Here is a 21,318-nt window from a genome sequence, read left to right on the forward strand (position 1 = left end):
CTCAAAAGACAAAAAAAAAAAAAAAAAAAAAAAAAAAAAAGAAAGAAAAAAAAGAACCTGGGCCAGTCCTACCTCTTGGTTTTGGAGGGTCTGTGGTTCCCTGAGGTGGCAGGACATTGAAGGGGGAGGTCCCAAAAGATAATCACCGGTGGGAGCACCCCAAGAACCTACCACTGGAAAAACCTAGCCCCATCCACCATTGCTGAGAAGCCACACACAAAACAACACACAGGATGGGAACACAGCTTCACCCATCAGCAGACAGGCTGCCAAAAGTCCTCCAAGGCAGACAGCCAATTCTAATTAAACCCAGTGAAACAGCCCTGTCCATCAGAGGGACAAGACAAAGTTTCACCCACCAGGGGGCAGACACCAGAACCAAGAGAGGCTACAATCCTGCAGCATGGAGAAAGGAGACCACAAACGCAGAAAGTGAGACAAAATGAAAAGGCAGAGAGAGTTCTCATTCTGACTCAGTGAATTAAGGACATGACATGCCTCTGCGAAGATGAAGGTTTGATCCCTGGTCTTTCTCAATGCTTTAAGGATCCAATGTTGCCACAAACCGAGGTGTAGGTTGCAGATGAAACTCAGATCAATGGTGTCAAGGTTGTGGTGTAGGTCCCAGAGATGGCTGCAATTTCCCTGGCCTGGGAATTCGATGTCAACAGTGTGGCCATAATAAGAAAAAGACAGATAGAAAAATCCAGAAGAAAAGAGCAAGACAAAACCCCAGGAAAACAGCTAAATGAAGTTGAGATAAATAACCTACAAAAAAAAGACTTTAAAGTAACAATAATAAGGATGATCCAAGATATTGGAAAAAAACTGTAGGCAAAGATCAAAAAATTACAATAAATGTTTAACAAAGAAATAGAAAATTTAAAGAGCAAACAAGATTTAAAGAACAAACATCAACAACTGAAATAAGAAATTCAATAGAAGGAATCAATAGCAGAATACAGGAGGCAGAAGAAGACAGACTGGTAGAAATCACTGACAGAGAACAGAATAAAGAAAAACAAAGAACAAAAAGAAATGAGGACAGTCTAAGAGAACTCTGGGAAAACATTAAATATACCAACATTTGCATTACAGATGAGCTAGAAGGAGAAGAAAGAAAGGAGAAAATATGGAGAAAATATTTGAAGTGATAGTAAAAACCACCCTAATATGGGAAAGGAATCACTCACCAACATCCAGGAAGCACAATTACCATATAAAATAAAACCAAGGAGAAAAACAATGAGACCCATATTAATCAAACTGACCAGTAATAAAGACAAAGAGAAAAATATTGAAAGAAGCTAGGGGAAAGCAACAAATAACATACAAGGGAACTCTGATTAGGTTGTCAGCTGAGTTTTTTTTCAATCAGAAATTATGGAAACCAGAAGGGAGTAGCACAATATACTTAAAGTGATGAAAGGAACAAAACTACCACCCAGAATACACAGCAAGGCTTTCAAGTATATTTGATAGAGAAATCAAAAGCTTTACAGATGAGCAAAAGCTAAGAGAATTCAGTACCAACAAGCCAGCTTTACAACAAATGGTGAAGGAACTTTTCTAAGCAGAAAAGGAAAGGCCACAACTACAAAGAAGAAAATTATAAATTAGAAGGCTCACTGGTAAAAACAAACATAGTAAAGGCAGGTAATCACATGCACACACAAATGCAATATTAAAACCAACAATTGTAAGAAGATCAACAAAATGAAGAAATCCAAAACAATGAACAAATGGCAAGAACATACTTATCAGTGATTACCTTAAACATAAATGGATTAAATGTTCAGCCAAAATGCATGGACTGGCTGAATGGATACAAAAACAGGAGATATATATACATACACATACATACAGTCTTAAAAAGACCCATTTCAATTATAGGGACACATATAGACTGAAAGTGAGAGGATGGAAAAAGATATTCCATGCAAATGGAAATCAAAAGAAAGCTGGAGTAGCAATACTCATATCAGACAAAACAGACGTTAAAGTATACACCCAACACAGGAGCACCAAACAATATAAGGCAGCTGCTAAGAGAGATAAAAAGAGAAATCAACAAGAAAATAATAGTAGAAGACTTTAATACCCCAGTTACAGCAATGGATCCACATTAAATCAATAAGAAATACAGGCCTTAAATAACACTTTAGATCAGATGGACTTAATTGGTATGTATAGAACATCCCATCCCAAAGCAGAAGAATAAACATTCTTCTCAAGTGCACATGAAACATTCTCTAGGATAGATCACATTCTGAACCACAAATCAAGCCTTAGTAAATTTAAGAAAATTGAAATAATATCAAGTATTTTTTCTGACCACAACACTGTAAGACTAGAAATCAAGTACAACAAAAAACCTGTAAAAAACACAAAACATGCAGAGACTAAACAATAAGCTACTAAACAACCAATGGATCACTGAAGAAATCAAAGAGGAAATAAAAAATACCAAGTGACAAATGAAAATGAAAACACAATGATCCAAAACCTATGGGATGCAGCAAAAACAGTCCTAAGAGAGAACTTCAGAGCAATACAAGCCTTTCTCAGAAAACAAGAAAAATATCAAACACAATGTAATGTTTCACATAAAGCAACTAGAGAAAGATAAACAAAATGTAAAATGAGTAGAAGGAAAGACACCATAAATATCAGAGCATAAATAAATGAAATAGAGATGAAGAAAATAGAAAAGATCAATGAAACTAAAAGCTGGATCTTTGAAAAGATACACAAAATTGATAAACCCTTAGCCAGACTCACCAAAAAAAAGGGGGTGGGGGGAAGAAAGGCTCAAATCAATAAAATAAGAAATGAAAAAGAAGACGTTATAATGGACATCACAGAAATACAAAGGATTCTAAGAGACTACTACAAGCAACTATATCCCAATAAAATAGAAAATCTAGAAGAAACAGAAAAATCATTATAAAGATACAATCTTCCACGACTGAGCTGGGAAGGAACAGTAAATAAGAATGGACCAATCAAAAGTATTGAAATTGAATCTGTGATTAAAAAACTTTCAACAGGAGCTCTCATTGTGGTTCAACAGTAATGAACCTGACAAGTATCCATGAGGATGCAGGTTTGATCCCTGGCCTCGCTCAGTGGGTTATAGATCTGGTGTTGCCATGAGCTGTGGTGTAGGTCACAGATGTGGCTCAGATCAAGTGTTGCTGTGGGTGTGGTGTAGGCTGGCAGCTGCAGCTCCAATTCAACCCCTAGCCTGGGAACTTCTGTATGCTGCGCATGTAGTGTAAAAACAAAAAAGCAAAAAAAAAGAAAAACAAAAAACAAACCAAACCTTTCAACAAACAAAATTCTAGGTCTGGAAAGCTTCATAGCAGAACTCTATCAAACATTTAGAGAGTGCTAACACCTATTCTTCTGAAACTATTCTGAAAAATTGCAAAGGAAGGAAGGAAAGGACCTCATTCTATGAGGCCACCATCACTCTGATACCCAAACCAGACAAAGATACCACAAAAGGGGAAAGTTACAGGTGAATACCACTGATAAATAAGGCAAATCCAACAATATATTAAAAGAATCATACATCATGATCAAGTGGGATATAACACAGGAATGCAAGGATTTTTTCAAAAACTACATATCAATCAGTGTGATACACTACATTAACCAACTGAAGAATAAAAACCAAATGATCATTTCAATAGGTGCAGAAAAAACTTCTGACAAAATCCAACACCCATTTATGATAAAGACTCTCCAGAAAATGGGCTGAGAGGGAAGCTATCTCAACATAATAAAGGCCATATATGACAAACCCACAGCTAACATTATTCTCATGTTGAAAGCTGAAAGGATTTCTCCTAAGTTCAAGAACAAAATGTCCATTTGTATCACTGTTATTCAACATAGCTTTGAAAATATAGCCACAGCAATCAGAGAGTAAAAAGAAATAAAAGGAATCCAAATTTGAAAAGAAGTAATAAAACTATCACTGTTTGTAGATGATATGATACTGTACTTAGAAAATCCTTAAGATGCTATCAGAAAACTACTAGAGCTCACCAATGAATTCTTTAGTTTCAGGATACAAAATTAATATACAGAATTCTCTCACATTTCTATACACTAACAACAATAGATGAGAATTAAGGAAATAATCCCATACTATCACAACAAAGAGAATAAAATATTGAGAAATAAACCTAAGGAGGTAAAAAGGTAAAAGATCTGTACTCTCAAAAGTACAAGATATTGATGAAAGTAATCAAAGATGACACAAAGAGATGAAATATGTAACACTCCTTTATTGGAAGAATACTGTCAAAATGACTATACTACCCAAGGCAATCTATAAATTCAAAGCAATCCCTATCATTACCAATGGCATTTTTCACAGAACTAGAACAAAAAATTTTTAAATTTGTATGGAAACACGAAAGACCCTGAATAGCCAAAGCAATCCTGAGACCAAAAAAATCAGAGCTGGAGGAATCAGACTCCCTGACTTTAGGTTAAACTACAAAGCTACAGTTGTCAAAACAGTATAGTACTGGCACAAAAAACAGAAATATAGATGAATAGAACAGGATAGAAAGCCCAGAAATAAACCCATACAACTACAGTCAATTAATCTTCGACAATGGAGGAAAGAATATACAATAGAGAAAAGACAGTCTCTTCAATAAGCGATGCTGGGAAAACTGGACAGCTTCATGTAAAAGAATGAAATTCTTTTAATACCACCCACAAAAACAAAATCAAAGTGGATCAAAACCTAAATGTAAACTGGGTACTATAAAACTCCTAGAGGAAAACATAGGCAGACTATACTTTGATGTAAATCACAGCAGTATCTTTTTGGATATGTCTTCTGGAATAATGGAAAAAACAAGTCTACAATAGGGGGTTGTGACTCAGAAGTAAAGAACCCGACTAGAATCCATGAGGATGCAGGTTCAATCCCAGGCCTCACTCAGTGGGTTAAGGACCCAGTGTTGCCATGAGCTGTAGTGTAGGTTGCAGACTGTGGCTTGGATCCTGAGTTGCTGTGGCTATGGTGTAGGCTGGCAGCTGCAGCTACAATTCAACCCCTAGCCTGGAAACCTCCATATGCCACATGCGCAACCCGAAAAAGCAAAAAAAGAGCCTACAAATAAATGCTGGAGAGGGTGTGGAGAAAAAGGAAGCTCAACACTGTTGGTGGGAATATAAACTGGCATAGCCACTATGGAGATAGTGGGCTTACATCTGGAGAAAACTATAATTTGAAAAGATGTATGCACCCTAATGTTTACGGCAGCACCATTTACAGTAGCCAAGACATAGAAGCAACCTAAACGTCCATCAATAGATGAATGGATAACGAATATTTATACACACACACACACACACACACACACCCTGAAACTAACACAACACTGTAAATCAACTACATAGTTCCATTAAAAAAAGGAAGAAAACCTTTTTGAATGTTACATGACATTATAGGCATTTAAAAAAACCTGTGTGGTATGGCAGCAGTCTTAATCTAGAAAGATGTTACATCCATCCTACTGAGACACCTTGCTTGTTATAGCAAATAAGTTGTTCCCTATGGGAAAAAAGACAAACAGCATGCTTGCATATACTCATTTTTAAGAAGTGATCTATACAGGACGGTATGATTATTAATGGAAATTCAAAAAAATATGTAAATCAACTTATCAAAATACTATACCTTCCTCTCCTTGAACAGGTTCTTCTAATAGCAATTCTGTCATACATTCCCAGTCTTTCAACAGTTCTTGAGAGCTCTCCCATAAACTGTCCACCAAGTAGGCAGCATGTTCATGTAACTAAAAGTAACAAATCAAATGTGATTGAAGAACATTTAATAAAGAAACTATTAGTAGTATTTTGAATTATTAAGCCATTTCTTTATATAATTAAAATTGCCTGGTCACAAGAGCTATTTAGAGAGAGAAATAAACAGAAAAAAATTTTTTTTGGTATTCTACTCTTGATAGTAGGGATGCAATATGTAGACTCCACCATTTTTTTAAAACAATACTAAGATTAAGGACCTCCTAGTTCATGACATCAACTACAGATGAGAAAAATGAGAGTATACCTAGTTTAGCAGAATTCCTAATGCTATAATGTGGATCTAGGTCACTTTTTCATTTACTCTTGGTTTGTCTCTCTCTGTTAGCATCTTTTTTTTTTTTTAAGAAAATCATTTACTTTCTACCAGAATTTCATTTGCAACTTTGGAACAGTATTATTTATTTTTTATCTCTGTCATCTTATTAAGCCCAAACCTAAGTTACTCCATCTCTTCTCTTTTCCATTCTCATTTTCACTTAATTCAATCAACTCCCCATCTCAGCTTACTTCTACTTTTTTTCTTCTCATTACTCTTGACAATTTTCTTTGGAACTCACATTCCAATAGCAAGCACTCAAGTTCCTCATCAAACACTTCACATTAAACTCTTTATCAGTTGTTGATCACTAAACCATGGAGAATATTATTCCAGTAAAATTCCTTAGAAAAGTAGAGGTGTTGGCCATATTCCAGTGTCTGCTAATCAAAAAAGTTCTTCCACTTTGAGTGTCATGACATCCAGATAAACCACTTTCTAGATCAGTGTTTTTCAAAGTATAGATTGCAACCCATTCATTGGCTATTAATTTAATGTACTGAGGCTAAAGTTTCAAAAGAATTAACATAGTAGAAAAGAATGTATATATAGCACATAGAATGTTAAGTCCAATTCCATATTTCAGTTATATGTTCTTGTATTTTTGAAAGAAAATGGTTTTTGCATGATGAGGAGTGGTCCAACATGTATGAATGTCACCTTGGTAGACCTACTGGCCATATACTGATATCTTGGTACATTGGGCAGGTGAGTTGGTTTCTTCCTCATTCCTAATTCTATCACTACTCTTCTTTTTCTTCCCTTTTAATGGCTATACCTGTGGCATATGGAAGTTTCCAGGCTAGGGGTCGAATGACTGCACAGCTGAAGGCCTATACCACAGCCACTGGAACACTGGATTGGAGCTACATCTGCCACCTATGCTGTAGCTTACAGCAATGCTGGATCCTTAACCCACTGAGCAAGGTCAGAGATTGAACCTGCATCCTTATGGGGGCCATGTTAGGTCCTCAACCCACTGAGCCACAATGGAAACTCCTCTATCATTATTCTTAATTTCTATGTAAATTTCAATGACCTCTTTAAAGACCTGCCTCATTAAGAATAAATAAATGGGAGTTCCCGTCGTGGCGCAGTGGTTAACGAATCCAACTAGGAACCATGAGGTCGCGGGTTCGGTCCCTGCCCTTGCTCAGTGGGTTAAGGATCCGGCGTTGCCGTGAGCTGTGGTGTAGGTTGCAGATGCGGCTTGGATCCCGCGTTGCTGTGGCTCTGGTGTAGGCTGGCAGCTATGGCTCCGATTCAACCCCTAGCCTGGGAACCTCCATATGCCGCGGAAGCGGCCCAAGAGATAGCAACAACAACAAACAACAACAACAAAAGACAAAAAGACAAAAAGACAAAAAAAAAAAAAAAAAAGAATGAATAAATGTATGTGTGACTGGGTCACATTACTAAACAGTAGAAAATTGACAGAACACTGTAAACCAGGTATAATGGAAAAAATAAAAATCATTGAAAAAAATGAAAGACCTGCCTCATTTAACTTCCTGAATCCTAATCTTCATTTCCATTGCATTTCACATTATACATTCCGGGATCTGAGAAACCACCTCAGGAAAACTATGTACACATGCATGCACACACAACACCTCACAGCTTCCCAATGATTTTTTTTTTTTTTTTGTCTTTTTAGTCTTTTCAGGGCCACACCCACAGCATAAGGAGGTTCTCAGGCTAGGGGTCTAATCAGAGCTGTAGCTGCCGGCCTATGCCATAGCCACAGCAACGCCAGATCTGAGCTGCGTCTGCGACCCACACCACAGCTCATAGCAACGCTGGATCCTCAACCCACTGAATGAGGCCAGGAATCAAACCTGCAACCTCATGGTTCCTAGTCGGATCCATCTCCACTGTGCCACGACGGGAACTCCCCCAATGATTTTTGTTAATGCCTGAATAGGTAGTATGGATTAGTATCTCTGCTTAGAAAGAAGATGGCAAAATTTGGAGCCAGATGTATTCAAACTTTCCAAATCACGTATCCTAGGGAAATATCCTTATGCCATCAGTAACAACATTCTAACAATGAGAAGCATAAGTAGTGCACAATCTAGTGTCAAATATGAACATTAGCAGCAGAAAATAGAAAAATCACTAATTGCAAACAAAAGCTATTAAGCCTATGCTGAAATGGAGGTACTATTTAGTGGATAAGGAGTTTCAATTTAGGAAGACTTTGAAGAAGTTCTGGAGATTGATGGCAGGGACAAGTTGCACATCCATGTGAATGTACTTAATGCCAATAAGCAATACAGTTAATAACAGTTAAAACTATAAATTTCATTTCGCCATAATACATACATGCGTGTGTATATATATTTATTCATTTATTTAACTATGCCCAGGACATGCAGGAGTTCCTGGGATTGAAGCCAAGCCATAGCAGTGACAACACTGAATTCTTAACTGCTAGGCTGGTAGGGAACTCTTATTTCAACATGATTTAAAAAAAAAGAAACAAACCCTATGCCATACAGACTTACTTTTATGTCTGACATACTTAAACATGTCTGTAGAATAGGTATAGAAAATTTCATAATTATATTTTTGGTGGACTGCACCTTTTATACATATAAAATATCCCCCTTGTCCCTCTTAATGCTTTTGGTCCTCAATTCTGGTTTATCTTATATGATACTGTCCCTTCAAGCTTTCTGTAAGCATCTGTTAATTATATCAGCTTTTATTCAGTTAAATTTTTGATTAAGGTGTTCTGCAAACATTTTAATTTCTTTATTTCAACCCTAAATGACAATCTGTCTTTTTAATAAAGCATGTTAATCCATTTACATTGATTGGGATTATAAATGTTGGCAAGGGATTCCTTGTGCACACTTAATGACTTTATCTTATCTGTGCTTTCTGCAGTTTTATTTTCTAACCTATTTTTTCCATTACCAAGGTCACCAAGAATAATTTTTATATATGTGCTATAAGGATCATAGCCATATTATTTAGACTTAGTTCTAATTTTTCAGATTTATTTGCTCATCAGTATTTCTTACATTCTTTTCCTTTTTCCATTCTTTTGCTTCTATTTTTCATTTTGCTAGAAAATATCCTCAAATAAAATTTTGCATAGGTATGTATGATATAAAATATATGCATAATGTAAAATATATAGTGCATAGGTAGTAAACATTTTTTTTTTTGTCTTTTTGCTATTTCTTGGGCCGCTCCCACGGCATATGGAGCTTCCCAGGCTAGGGGTCCAATCGGAGCTGTAGCCACCGGCCTACGCCAAAGCCACAGCAACGCTGGATCCGAGCTGCATCTGCAACCTACACCACAGCTCACGGCAACGCCGGATCCTTAACCCACTGAGCAAGGGCAGGGACCGAACCCGCAACCTCATGGTTCCTAGTCGGATTCGTTAACCACTGCGCCACGACGGGAACTCCGTAGTAAACATTTTAATTGCATATCCTTTGATTAGTTTCTCCCCACTCTGTGTTCTCTTTACAGAGTTTCTACTAGATAGTATAATAAACTTTCTTCATCTCAACTTTCAGTCTCTTAATTTCTCTCTTTATGTTTTTCATTTCTTTCCTCTTTTGCACTAGTTCCTAGAAAAATCTCTTGATCTATAGCCAATCTTTGGTTACATCCATTCAGGTCATTTAACGATCTGCTTCACCCTTACATTTTAGAAATTATGTTCTTACCATGATTTATTAATTATGTCTTTTATAAATCCACTAATTCATTAATCATATCTTTTATAATTGCTTCTTATATTTAGGTGTATTATTAAAAAATTCTCATCAGTAATGTTGGGCCTTGTGCTTCTTTTACTTGATATTGATCTTTTTCAGTTTCAGTGTTTTGACTGCCAGGACATATACATTAATGAGTCCACACTCAAGAATACAGGTAGAGAGAATCCTTTTCTTGAGTCTGATTACAAGGTCCTGGATTCCTTGGTTGTTTAGGAAAGTGGAGAAAAGGGATCCATAATCAGGCAGGTTTTTCCTATAATTGTAGATGTGCACCTGATATTTGGAGTGCAAAAGTTCCCTGTCCCTACTGGTGGACATAAATTAACTGGTGGTATTTATTCACTGAATTCTTCTCAGACCAATGTTCACATCCAAAGTGCCTGGACCAGAATTTCTTTCTTTTTCTTTCTTTTTTTTTTTGTCTTTTTGCTATTTCTTGGGCTGCTCCCATGGCATATGGAGGTTCCCAGGCTAGGGGTTGAATCGGAGCCATAGCTGCCAGCCTACACCAGAGCCACAGCAACGCAGGATCTGAGCTGCGTCTGCAACCTACACCACAGCCCACGGCAACGCTGGATCGTTAACCCACTGAGCAAGGGCAGGGACCAAATCCGCAACCTCATGGTTCCTAGTCGGATTCGTTAACCACTGCACCATGACGGGAACTCCCTCTTTTTCTTTTTTAAAAAAATCTTCTGGGCACCCTGCGGCATACGGAGTTCCTAAGGCCAGGGATCAAACCTGTGTCCCAGTGTTGCAGAGGTGCTGCCGATCCCATTTTGCCACAGCGGGACCCCTGGACCAGCATTTCTAAAGTGAGGAATAAGCACAGCTAAAGGGCAGCAACTTAATTACTACTGATAGCTATCACTAGCCTTTGCTGCTAGACTTTGGTGTATTTCAGACTTCTACCAAAAAAATCTCAAAAAAATTCTATTTTTGTCTCATGTAGGGTATGGGTTATTTAACTCTAATTAATTGTCATTTACTTTATAGCATCCACAGATTTCTCACTGTTCTGGTGAACTGGTAATATCTTATTCATCTTATTTAGCATGCATTTTTTATTTGGATGAGTTGCTGGCACAATTGAAGGCTTTAAATAGTATAATTCCACTAGCATTGGGATTTTTAAGCACTGGCATTGTTCTATGTCTTGAACAAGGCATATTAAAATTTAACTCAGAGAGTTCCCATTGTGGCTCAGCAGAAACAAACCTGACTAGTATCCGTGAGGATGCAGGTTCAATTCCTGGCCTCACTCAGTGGGTTAAGGACTCAGCATTGCCACGACCTGTGATGTAGGTCTCAGACACAGCTCAGATCCTGTATTGCTATGGCTGTGGTGCAGGCTAGCCGCTGCAGCTCTAATATGACCCCTCACCTGGGAACTTCCATATGTCACAAATGCAGCCCTAAAAAGCAAGAAAAAAAAAAAAAGTGTCTGAAACCCTAAAAATGAAACATTTATTTTCTAAAAAAAGTTTTTGGTATCATAATTTTAAAAAAAACAGCATGAAAACAGGTATCGGCAAGAATTCCTTGTACTCCTTAGAAACTAGATAAACAAAAAAGGTAGTTCATTATTGGACAGAATCATTATACAGCAAAAAAGATAATTGGAATTACATTAAAATTTATTTATAAATTACATAATAGAAATTAAAATTATATTTATGTGTAGGTGAATTTTACTCTGCTATATCTAAGTATATTTACTTTATAGGGTTTCCTCTAATCTGGTCTGTAACAAATGCATTCATTTTCCTGGTGACTTAAATTACAATTTTTCTGGGTGTGTACCCATTTATCTTTAATTAGCTTCAAAGGTTACTCAATATTTTACCTCATGTTTTTTCTCCCTGCTAACTTCTTGTCAAATAGTTAAATACACTAAAGGATCTTACCATACAACAGAATCTTACATGTATTTCTTTTATGAAAAATTATTTAGAATGCAAATAACCATCCCAAATCATTAAGCCTAAAATTTTTTTATGGGTTTTATAAACCCTTATGCTGGGTTTTATTCTCTGCTGAAACAGAGCCAGTAATTGGTTAATTTTGAAGTACAAATTTTAAAAAAGTTACTACTCAGGGGAGATTTCCTGGTTATGTCAATAATATGTCTGCTAATTTTCTATCTTAAATGACTGTCCTAATTAGCCTCATCATTCCATATGCCTAGAAGGACGGTGATGAGACTTCTAGATTGTGCAGAAATGTTCTAGGTTATGATTACTCTTTTGGAGTAATTATTAATACCATCCTGGTCACTCTGAAAAGCACCACAGTTTGTACAGTAAGTACTATAGTCACATTACCTACAGGGAAATCTGGGCTCACCATGTGCAAGTACCATCTATCCTCCCATTAGATGTGTATCTCAAATATACAAGGTATTTTGTCACTTGAAACCAATGACTGCAAAAAAGTTCGCGATGGCTTTAAAAAAGTTTGTGATGTTACACTGTGGTACAAAAAGAAAAAAAAATAACTAGTGTAGGCAGATCTCTTGATTTCCACTATTTCACCTATAATTTACATATAAAGAGGAAGACTACTCTATAGACTGCAAACCTCTTTCAACATTTTAGAATTCTATTACTAAAATGTTATTATTTAACATTCCAGTACAAAGAAATAGGAATGATAATCAGTTCAATAAATTCTAGTTAACTGATTTGTAATTCACCTATAAACTGAACTTATTTTACTCAATGATTTCTAGGTCTCTTTCAATTCAACTTTTTATGAATCTTTTACTAAAATATTACTATGGGGAATTCCCTCTGTGGCTCAAGAGTAACGAATTTGACTAGTAAACATATGATGACACGGGTTTGATCCCTGGCCTCACTCAGTAGGTTAAGGATCCAGCTTTGTAGGTCGCAGATGTGGCTTGGACCCATGTTGCTGTAGCTGTGGTGTAGGCCAGCAGCTGCAGCTTCAATTCAACCCCTAGCTTGTGAACTTCCACATGTTACAGTCCGGTCCCAAAAAGCATAAGAAGAAAAAACAAAACGTATATGTAAGTATATATAATTATAACAGGTTAGAACACAGTAAAACAAAGGCAAATTCAGAGTAGGACAATCAGAATCCCACCCTATTATGAGAATAGCTTTAATAAGCATTTAATTCCAGGTACACCTGTATTACAAGAGACATTTTAATAATGCTTCTTATAAAACATAGGAAACCTATATAAAGTCAATATTATGGTCATACATATGAACTAGAAACCTTAAGTATAACTTGCAGATGCTTTTGCAACTGATAAAAACACCACAGAGAATTGGGAAATATATTTTAATATTCTTATAACATTTTAGTAAATAGCAAACACATGAAAATAGTAATACCATTTGAAAATAGAGCGGTAATATACACTACAAATTACGACTTTAAATCAAATGAAATTGTGTAAAATTAAGTACTCATGCCTTTTAATATATTGAAAAGTAAGATTCTTGGGCTTTTTTTAGAGATCCAAAACATTTTCCTTCAATTAATAATAAAGTTCAGGGGAGTTCCCGTCGTGGCGCAGTGGTTAACGAATCCGACTAGGAACCATGAGGTTGCGGGTTCGGTCCCTGCCCTTGCTCAGTGGGTTAACAATCCGGCGTTGCCCTGAGCTGTGGTGTAGGTTGCAGACGCGGCTCGGATCCTGCGTTGCTGTGGCTCTGGCGTAGGCTGGTGGCTACAGCTCCGATTGGACCCCTAGCCTGGGAACCTCCATATGCCGCGGGAGCGGCCCAAGAAATAGCAACAACAACAACAACAACAACAAAAAGACAAAAAAATAAATAAATAAATAAATAATAAAGTTCAATTAGCTTGATCATTACATTTCCTAAACTTTTCAGCAGTCTAAACAGTATACTCATGTCTCATCCCTATCAATTTTTGAATATAGTTTCTATTAAAGTCAAATTTTTAAACAGGACTTGAAGTGCTAAATACTTTTAATCCCATTTCTTTAAAAACATAAAGGGCTAAGAGTTTAATTTGAATAGTCTATCATAACTGTGATATTCACGGCATATTTAATGTTTTACCTAAAAAGTCACAACCATCTGTATTTTACCCCACAGTATACCCACACTTGCCTTGTTAAAGACAATAATGTTTTAGACCTGTAGCATGAAAAGTGTGGTCCCTGAACCAGAAGCATAAACACCACCCAGGAGCTTGTTAGAAACATACCATCTCAGACCCCAACCCAGAGCTACTGAATAGGAACTGGCATTTTAACAAGTTCCCTATGTAATTTGTATACCTATTTAAAATACTGTTCTTAAAACACATCATTTACCCAAACGCGATGCTCCAACTGGTATTGGTTCTGACTTTATTCTTTCTCTATCTGTTCCCAACCCACTTAGTTTTTATAGGCAATTCCTTTACCATTTTTCCAGTCCTGCTTGCCCCAACCCTACGCTTTCCACTAAGTTCTTTCATTTCTTTTTGATTTTAATTTTCTTATAGACAGTCTGTTTGTCTCTCTATTCCTCATTCATGCAGTGTTTCTCTAGCACTTTCAAACTTGAGCAGTCACACAGTCTCTAAATTTTTATTCAACTGGACATTGACCAAAAATACTTTTTCCCAAAGTTCAGGGTCCTAGTTTCTAGATTTTTTTTTTTTTTTTTTTGCAATCCTTGTTACCACTTTTTTTTGCAACTCTGTTCACTCACTTCTAAGCCAAGGAGTTTATTCATTCAGGGGCTCTTTATGTTTAGTTCATCATTCCTCCAATGTCATATCAGCAGTTCTAATACCAAAAAACATTTTAGTGGGCAAACCAAAGTTTGCCTGTGTAAACAGATTCTGATAGATATATACTATGAATGTTAATTGCTTACGTGATAACTAACATGGAAATACTGCTATGGAGTTTGTAAACCATTAATTTACATTTAAATTCATATTTTTCTTTCTCCTTAAATAATACAATTTTCAGATGGGAAAAAACTAACAAGTATAACACTTTCACAATGTTCACAAACTTCTGAAATAATATAATTTAAAAAGCTACATGCAAAAATTCAAGGAAAGGAGTTCCCATCGTGGCTCAGTGGTTAATGAATCCGACTAGGAACCATGAGGTTGTGGGTTCGATCCCTGGCCTCGCTCAGTGGGTTAAGGATCCAGTGTTGCCATGAGCTGTGGTGTAGGTTGCAGACACGGCTCGGATCCCGCGTTGCTGTGGCTGTGGTGTAGGCTGGAGGCTATGGCTCTGATTCAACCCCTAGCCTGGGAACCTCCATATGCCGTGGGAGCAGCCCAAGAAATGGTAAAAAGACCAAAAAAAAAAAATTCAAGGAAAACAAGCAACATTAAAAAAGTACGCAGTGTTGTAATACTATAAACTTGAAAATTGGTAGCATATATTCAGTGTTAATTCACACCTGCATACATAGTCACATAAAAGGTAGAGTACCAAGCCCATAATCAGAAAATCCATGGAGGCAATTTTTTAAGACACACGCTTGTCTTCATTTGATTGAAAAATATCATTAATTACAATCAATGAAATGAGTTTTATTTAAAATATAATCTAATACGAAAAACATAATTACGTTAAAAATTTACCTCACTTTCAAGAAAGAAAAGAACCAGCATCCTAATAAGGTTCCCATTTGGACTGTTTCTGCCCCTCCTCTTTGCTAGTGCTTCTTCTGCTTGTGGGTCATGTCTGCTAAACAGCCTGGAAATATATAATAAAACAACATTACAAATTTACATGTATATGAATTTTAGTCCTTTCCTTCAATGTATAAACTATTTCAGTGTTAAGAAAATAAAAGAAACAAGTGACAGAGATCAGATTACTGATTTATTTCAACATAAGTATGTAACTGACATATTTATAGGTCAAAAACATGGTCAGATCTGAACACTTTCATGCAGTTCAACTATATATAGCGTAAAGGCTTTTTTACTGATGACTAATCAATGTTCAAATCCTTATGAAAAATACTGTATGATAAATATTAAAATACGTAATTTTCAATTGAGTTCTATTTTCTTAGTCATTTCATAGTCAAGTAATTACGGAATTTAACCAGATGCTCCAGCAGTAATAGTAAAAATCATACTTTTAATCGTGATTGAACTTCCATTATTTTTTGTTTATTAGACTATTACCTAGAAACACTATTTATTAACCTGACAGTATTGAGTAAAATGAAACAAACATTAAACTTAAAAAAAGTCACAAAACATCTAAAATATAACAAAGAAATGACTAAAAATTTTTAATCTGTTAAGATTTATTCTAACAAAATTTAAGGATTAGTAAAGATGTCTTTTTTTGAAATTTTTTTTGTCTTTTTGCCATTTCTTGGGCCGCATCTGCAGCATATGGAGGTTCCCAGGCTAGGGGTCTAATCGGAGCTGTAGCCGCTGGCCTATGCCAGAGCCACAGCAACGCGGGATCTGAGCCGCGTCTGCAACCTACACCACAGCTCACGGCAACCCTGGATTCTTAACTCGCTGAGCAAGGCCAGGGATCGAACCTACAACCTCATGGTTCCTAGTCGGATTCGTTAACCACTGAGCCACGACAGGAACTCCTTAAAGATGTCTTATTCCCAGGTATTTCTCTAGGTAAAATGGATATAATACTGCACAAAAATAAAATCCCTATTCTCACTGAGCTCTCGCTCTAGTGGATGCAGATAAATGGTAGATCAATATATATCATCTCCGGTGTTATAAGGAAAAACAATGGTCTAGGAATAGGGATATAGAGTGCGCTAGCTCAGACATACAGCACTCAGATGAGAGGCAAAATAACAAAATAAGAACAATTTCATGTGACATAAAATATAAACCAATTTCAAGAGGAAAATGAGTATAGAGAAATTAAATACTTGGAGAGAAAGGACAGGCGGGGGGAGAAGACTACAGAGTATTAGCTTGAAGGTATATCTGCACAGCTATCAGACTGGTTTAAGAGAGTTTTGTTTATTTGGGTGGCTTTCACAGGTGGGGGGCAAATGGAAAATATGAGCATCTTTCAAACTAAAATGTACAAATCTGAACAACTGAAATCACTGTATATAAATATAAGGTACGGAAGGGTTAGCTTTTTTTAAAAAAAATATTAAAATGTAGAACTTTGGATGACATATTAAAATATTCATTTCAGATACACTGTACCACTTTTTGCATGCTTAGTATAGCTTAATACATTAGATTACAAAACAGACTAAGTGTATGTGCATGCACGCAATTTTTTTTTTTTTTAATGGCTGCACCCGCAGCATATGGAAGTTCCTGGGCCAGGGACCGAATCTGAGTCATAGCCACAACTGTGCCAGGCTGGGGATCCAACCCACACCTCCACAGCAACCTAATCTGCTACAATTGGATTCTTAACCCCACCGTACCACGGCAAGTCCACATACATTAAAAGAAAAAAAACAAAACAAAAACAACTTTATCATGGAATTCCTAGGGCTAATTTACAGGTTATGTTTTAGGATTTTAAAAGATCACGATATTTCTCCTTTTTTTTTTTTTTTGTCTTTTTGCTATTTTTTTGGGCCACTTCCGTGGCATATGGAGGTTCCCAGGCTAGGGGTCTAATCGGAGCTGTAGCCGCTGGCCTATGCCAGAGCCACAGCAACGCGGGATCTGAGCCGCGTCTGCAACCTACACCACAGCTCACGGCAACGCCGGATCGTTAACCCACTGAGCAGGGGCAGGGATCAAACCCGCAACCTCATGGTTCCTAGTCGGATTCGTTAACCACTGTGCCACGACGGGAACTCCAAGATCACGATATTAAATAGTGGATGTTCAAAGAGATTATTAAGAATCAAAATTTCTCAAACTATCTCCAGGGCAGGGGCATAAAATAAGCTGATGAAGTAAGGCTTCCATTTGCATAGGAATGGGATTCATTTTCATGAAGGAAAAATTATATAGAGGCTTATAATACTTGTGAATTTATATGAAAATTAATAATTAAAAATTTTTAGCAAGTGTTTCAAACTTAGAAAAATATAAGATAGTTAAAATTAAATTTATCCAAGGGCTCTTTCTGACTCCAATGCTGCCAGTTTATGGCCTCTATTCTATGGATAACCAACTTTTTTAGTCTATCTTTTCTTTGAAAATAGAATCAATAAATTCTTTTTAGAAACACAAAGTTTTTTGAAAAGTTAAGTGGAGAATAGAGACTAATTAGAATATAATAAAATAGGAAGGACATTTGAGTCAGACAACACTTCCGATGAATATGGAAACAGCACTATTCTGTATTAGCCAATGATGTTAGAGGGACAGGCAAATTCAATATTTTATTTTAAAGGTCATGCCTGAAAATCTTGACTTTTTTCCTCACTTTCATTACCAGTATGCACTACCATCCTTCTTAAAGAAAACTTTTCCAGGAGCTCCTGCCGTGGCTCAGTGGTTAACGAATCTGACTAGGAACCATGAGGTTGCGGGTTTGATCCTGGGCCTCACTCAGGGGGTTAAGGATCTGGCGTTGCCGTGAGTTGTGGTGTAGGTCGCAGACTCGGCTGGGATCTGGTGTTACTGCGGTGTAGGGCTGGTGGCTACAGCTCTGATTAGACCCCTAGCCCAGGAACATCCATAGCCGCAGGTGCGGCCCTAGAAAAGGCAAAAAAAGAAAAGAAAAGAAAACTTTCCCACAAAGTAACAATTTTTCCCACTTTGAGAGGTAACACTGAGTAAAGAAGAGTTTGTGGTTGCAGCACTGAGTTGCTGATGCTGGATGGCGAGCCAGGGCTGCTCATCATCTATTTCTAACAGTTTCCCAGTGTGTGATTTACATCTGTGCTTAGCATAATCACAAATTACTACATGTAATGGACTTCTGGGTCACCTGCCAAAGTCACTAAGTTCAATCTACAAACAAAATCAGAAAGCAAAACATCCCCCTGCCCAAGAATATATTTTAAGAATGAATTAATCTACTAATAAATTATAGAACATATAGAGTAGACCACCAAAAATATATTTAATAAGAAAGTTTAGTTACATTCATAATCCCTCACTACCTCTATGTTTTTCAAAAAATATTGGTGAGGTTTTGCTTTTAAGTTAAATTGCAACTGCATATATAATTTTCAGCATCATAATGGATTAAAACAATCCACATCCTCATAGAAAGAATGATGTAAAAAACAAAAAACTGGGAGGTATTTTAAAGACTATTTTAGATTACCAATGTTGAGAAGGTAAGATACGAGAACTCAGAATTTTAAAAGGCAAAAAACATGGTCAAATAAAGTATCAATTACTTAAGAGAGCTTTTAGAAACTTTAAGCACTTCTACATTCTCCACTCACACCCCTAGCTGAGAATTATCCTTACAGATTGTAAGTCAAAGGAATATGTCACAAGGGACAACATTCTCAGGGATATGATTCATGATATGCACATAGACTGTGAGAGTATTACAGCCCCCAGAATTTGCAATGGCCATTTCTATTACTGTTTTCATTCACTACTAGTTTCTTTTATTAACTCTAAAACAAAAAATCAAACTGGAACCTGGTTTCAGAGATAATTAACTCACTTTTTGTGAAGGAATTCTCCAGCTGCCACAGCAACAGGGCGATGTGCTGAGTATACCAAGTGGTAAACATTTTCACAGTCTTCATTGGAAAGAGCTTCTTCACTTCCACTGAAAAATTCAGAAAGTAACACTGAGCCAAAACAAACGTTTACTGTCAGTTCTACCTTTATTAAAAATTTGTAAAGTTCTTTACAAAATCTTAAGGTATAATGATGTTATTTTTTCCTTTTAGTCCAACTTTTGAAAGTAGTATTTCTCCTCAATAATAAAAGACAGCTAATTTTTATTTAAAATTCAGAAAGTACAGATAAAACAAGAAAATGTCCACATTTCTTCCCATACATACCCAGTGATAATGACTATTAATATCGTGATTTGTATTACCTCAATTTAACTCAATTTCCTTAAATGTGCATAAACCTTTTATTAATAGGCCTGGGCATATATTTGCCCCTGTTTCATAAAGTTAAATTACTACTGTGTTACGTAACTCCTCTTTCCAGAATTGTCTATTTTACATTATATTTTATCATAATACTTACAATACTATTTAGTCTTCTTTCCATATAAAATGGATTCACTAGTCACAACCACTCTGCTACTAACACAAATTTCCCACCTTTCTACTCATGTATTCTTTTTGTTTGTTTGTTTTTGCTTTTCAGGGCCATACCCACAGCATGTGGAAGTTCCCAGGCTAGGGGTCAATTGGAGCTACAGCTGTCAGCCTACACCACAGTCACAGCAACTTGGGATCCAAGCCACGTCTACCTACACGACAGTTCACGGCAATGCCGTATCCCTGACCCACTGAGCAAAGCCAGGGATTGAACCCACACACTTTTGGATACTAGTCAGATTCATTTCCACTGAGCCATGACAGGAACTCCATACTCATGTATTCTTAAAATTTGAAGCTTTTCTTGGTTTGCTGGGAAGTATCATTAAGTATTTTTTTCCCCTCAAAAAGAGAACATCTATTTCCTGATAATTAACACGATTAAAAATGTGTGATAGGATTACATATAATGTATGGAGTTTTTGGGCTTACATACTCAAATACTTAAACATAAGACATGACGTTATAAAACACTTAAAAGAGAACATAGTCAAAACATTCTCAGAGTTCCCGTCGTGGCTCAGTGGTTAACGAATCCTACTAGGAATCATGAGGTTGTGGGTTCGATCCCTGGCCCTTCTTCAGTGGGTTGAGGATCTGGCGTTGCCGTGAGCTGTGGTGTAGGTTGCAGATGCGGCTTGGATCCTGCGCTGCTGTGGTTCTGGCAGAGGCTGGCGGCTATGGCTAGGATTCAACCCCTAGCCTGGGAACCTCCATATGCCACGGGAGTGGCCCTAGAAATGGCAAAAAGACCAAAAAAAAAAAAAAAATTCTCTAACATCAACCATACAAATACTTTATTAGGTCAGTCTCCAAAGGCGGTAGAGATAAAAATCAAAATAAAGAAATGGGACTTAATCAAACTTAAAAGCTTTTGCACAGCAAAGAAAACCATAAAAGGACTGAAAAGACAACCTATAAAATGGGAGAAAATAGTTCCAAATGATGAAACTGACAAGGGCTTAATCTCCAAAAACACAAACAACTTGCACTATTCACAACAAAAAACCCCAAACAACCCAATAGAAAAATAGGGAGAAGACCTAAATAGACATTTCTCCAAAGAAGAATACAGATGAGCTAGGAAGCACATGAAAAGATGCTCAATATGGCTAACTATTAGAGAAATGCAAATCAAAACTACAATGAGGTTACCACCTCATGCCAGTCACTAAGCCCATCATTAATAAGTCTATAAATGACAAATGCTGGAAAGGGT

The 21,318-nt window shown here is 36.7% G+C and overlaps 2 protein-coding genes across 8 annotated transcripts in view; one reads left to right on the top strand and one right to left on the bottom strand.

Annotated features, from left to right (window-relative positions):
- Nucleotides 1-21,318, top strand: part of IL20RB (interleukin 20 receptor subunit beta) — a 991,209-nt gene that overhangs the window by 417,783 nt on the left and 552,108 nt on the right. The window lies entirely within an intron of this gene.
- Nucleotides 1-21,318, bottom strand: part of STAG1 (STAG1 cohesin complex component) — a 420,442-nt gene that overhangs the window by 81,137 nt on the left and 317,987 nt on the right. For all 7 annotated transcript variants that reach the window (XM_084989804.1, XM_084989803.1, XM_084989805.1 and 4 more), the window contains 3 exons: nt 19,481-19,588; nt 15,517-15,631; nt 5,711-5,828 (listed from right to left, as the gene is read on the bottom strand). In XM_084989804.1, coding sequence (XP_084845930.1) covers nt 5,711-5,828; nt 15,517-15,631; nt 19,481-19,588 — 341 coding nt within the window. The remainder of the gene's footprint in view (nt 1-5,710; nt 5,829-15,516; nt 15,632-19,480; nt 19,589-21,318) is intronic.

Source organism: Sus scrofa, chromosome 13 (assembly GCF_054392235.1).
Source record: "Sus scrofa isolate SSC_HxYL_T2T_F1_AM1 chromosome 13, Sscrofa_HxYL_maternal_Yorkshire_Landrace_v2.0, whole genome shotgun sequence".
In the NCBI taxonomy this organism is placed as follows: Eukaryota; Metazoa; Chordata; class Mammalia; order Artiodactyla; family Suidae; genus Sus; species Sus scrofa.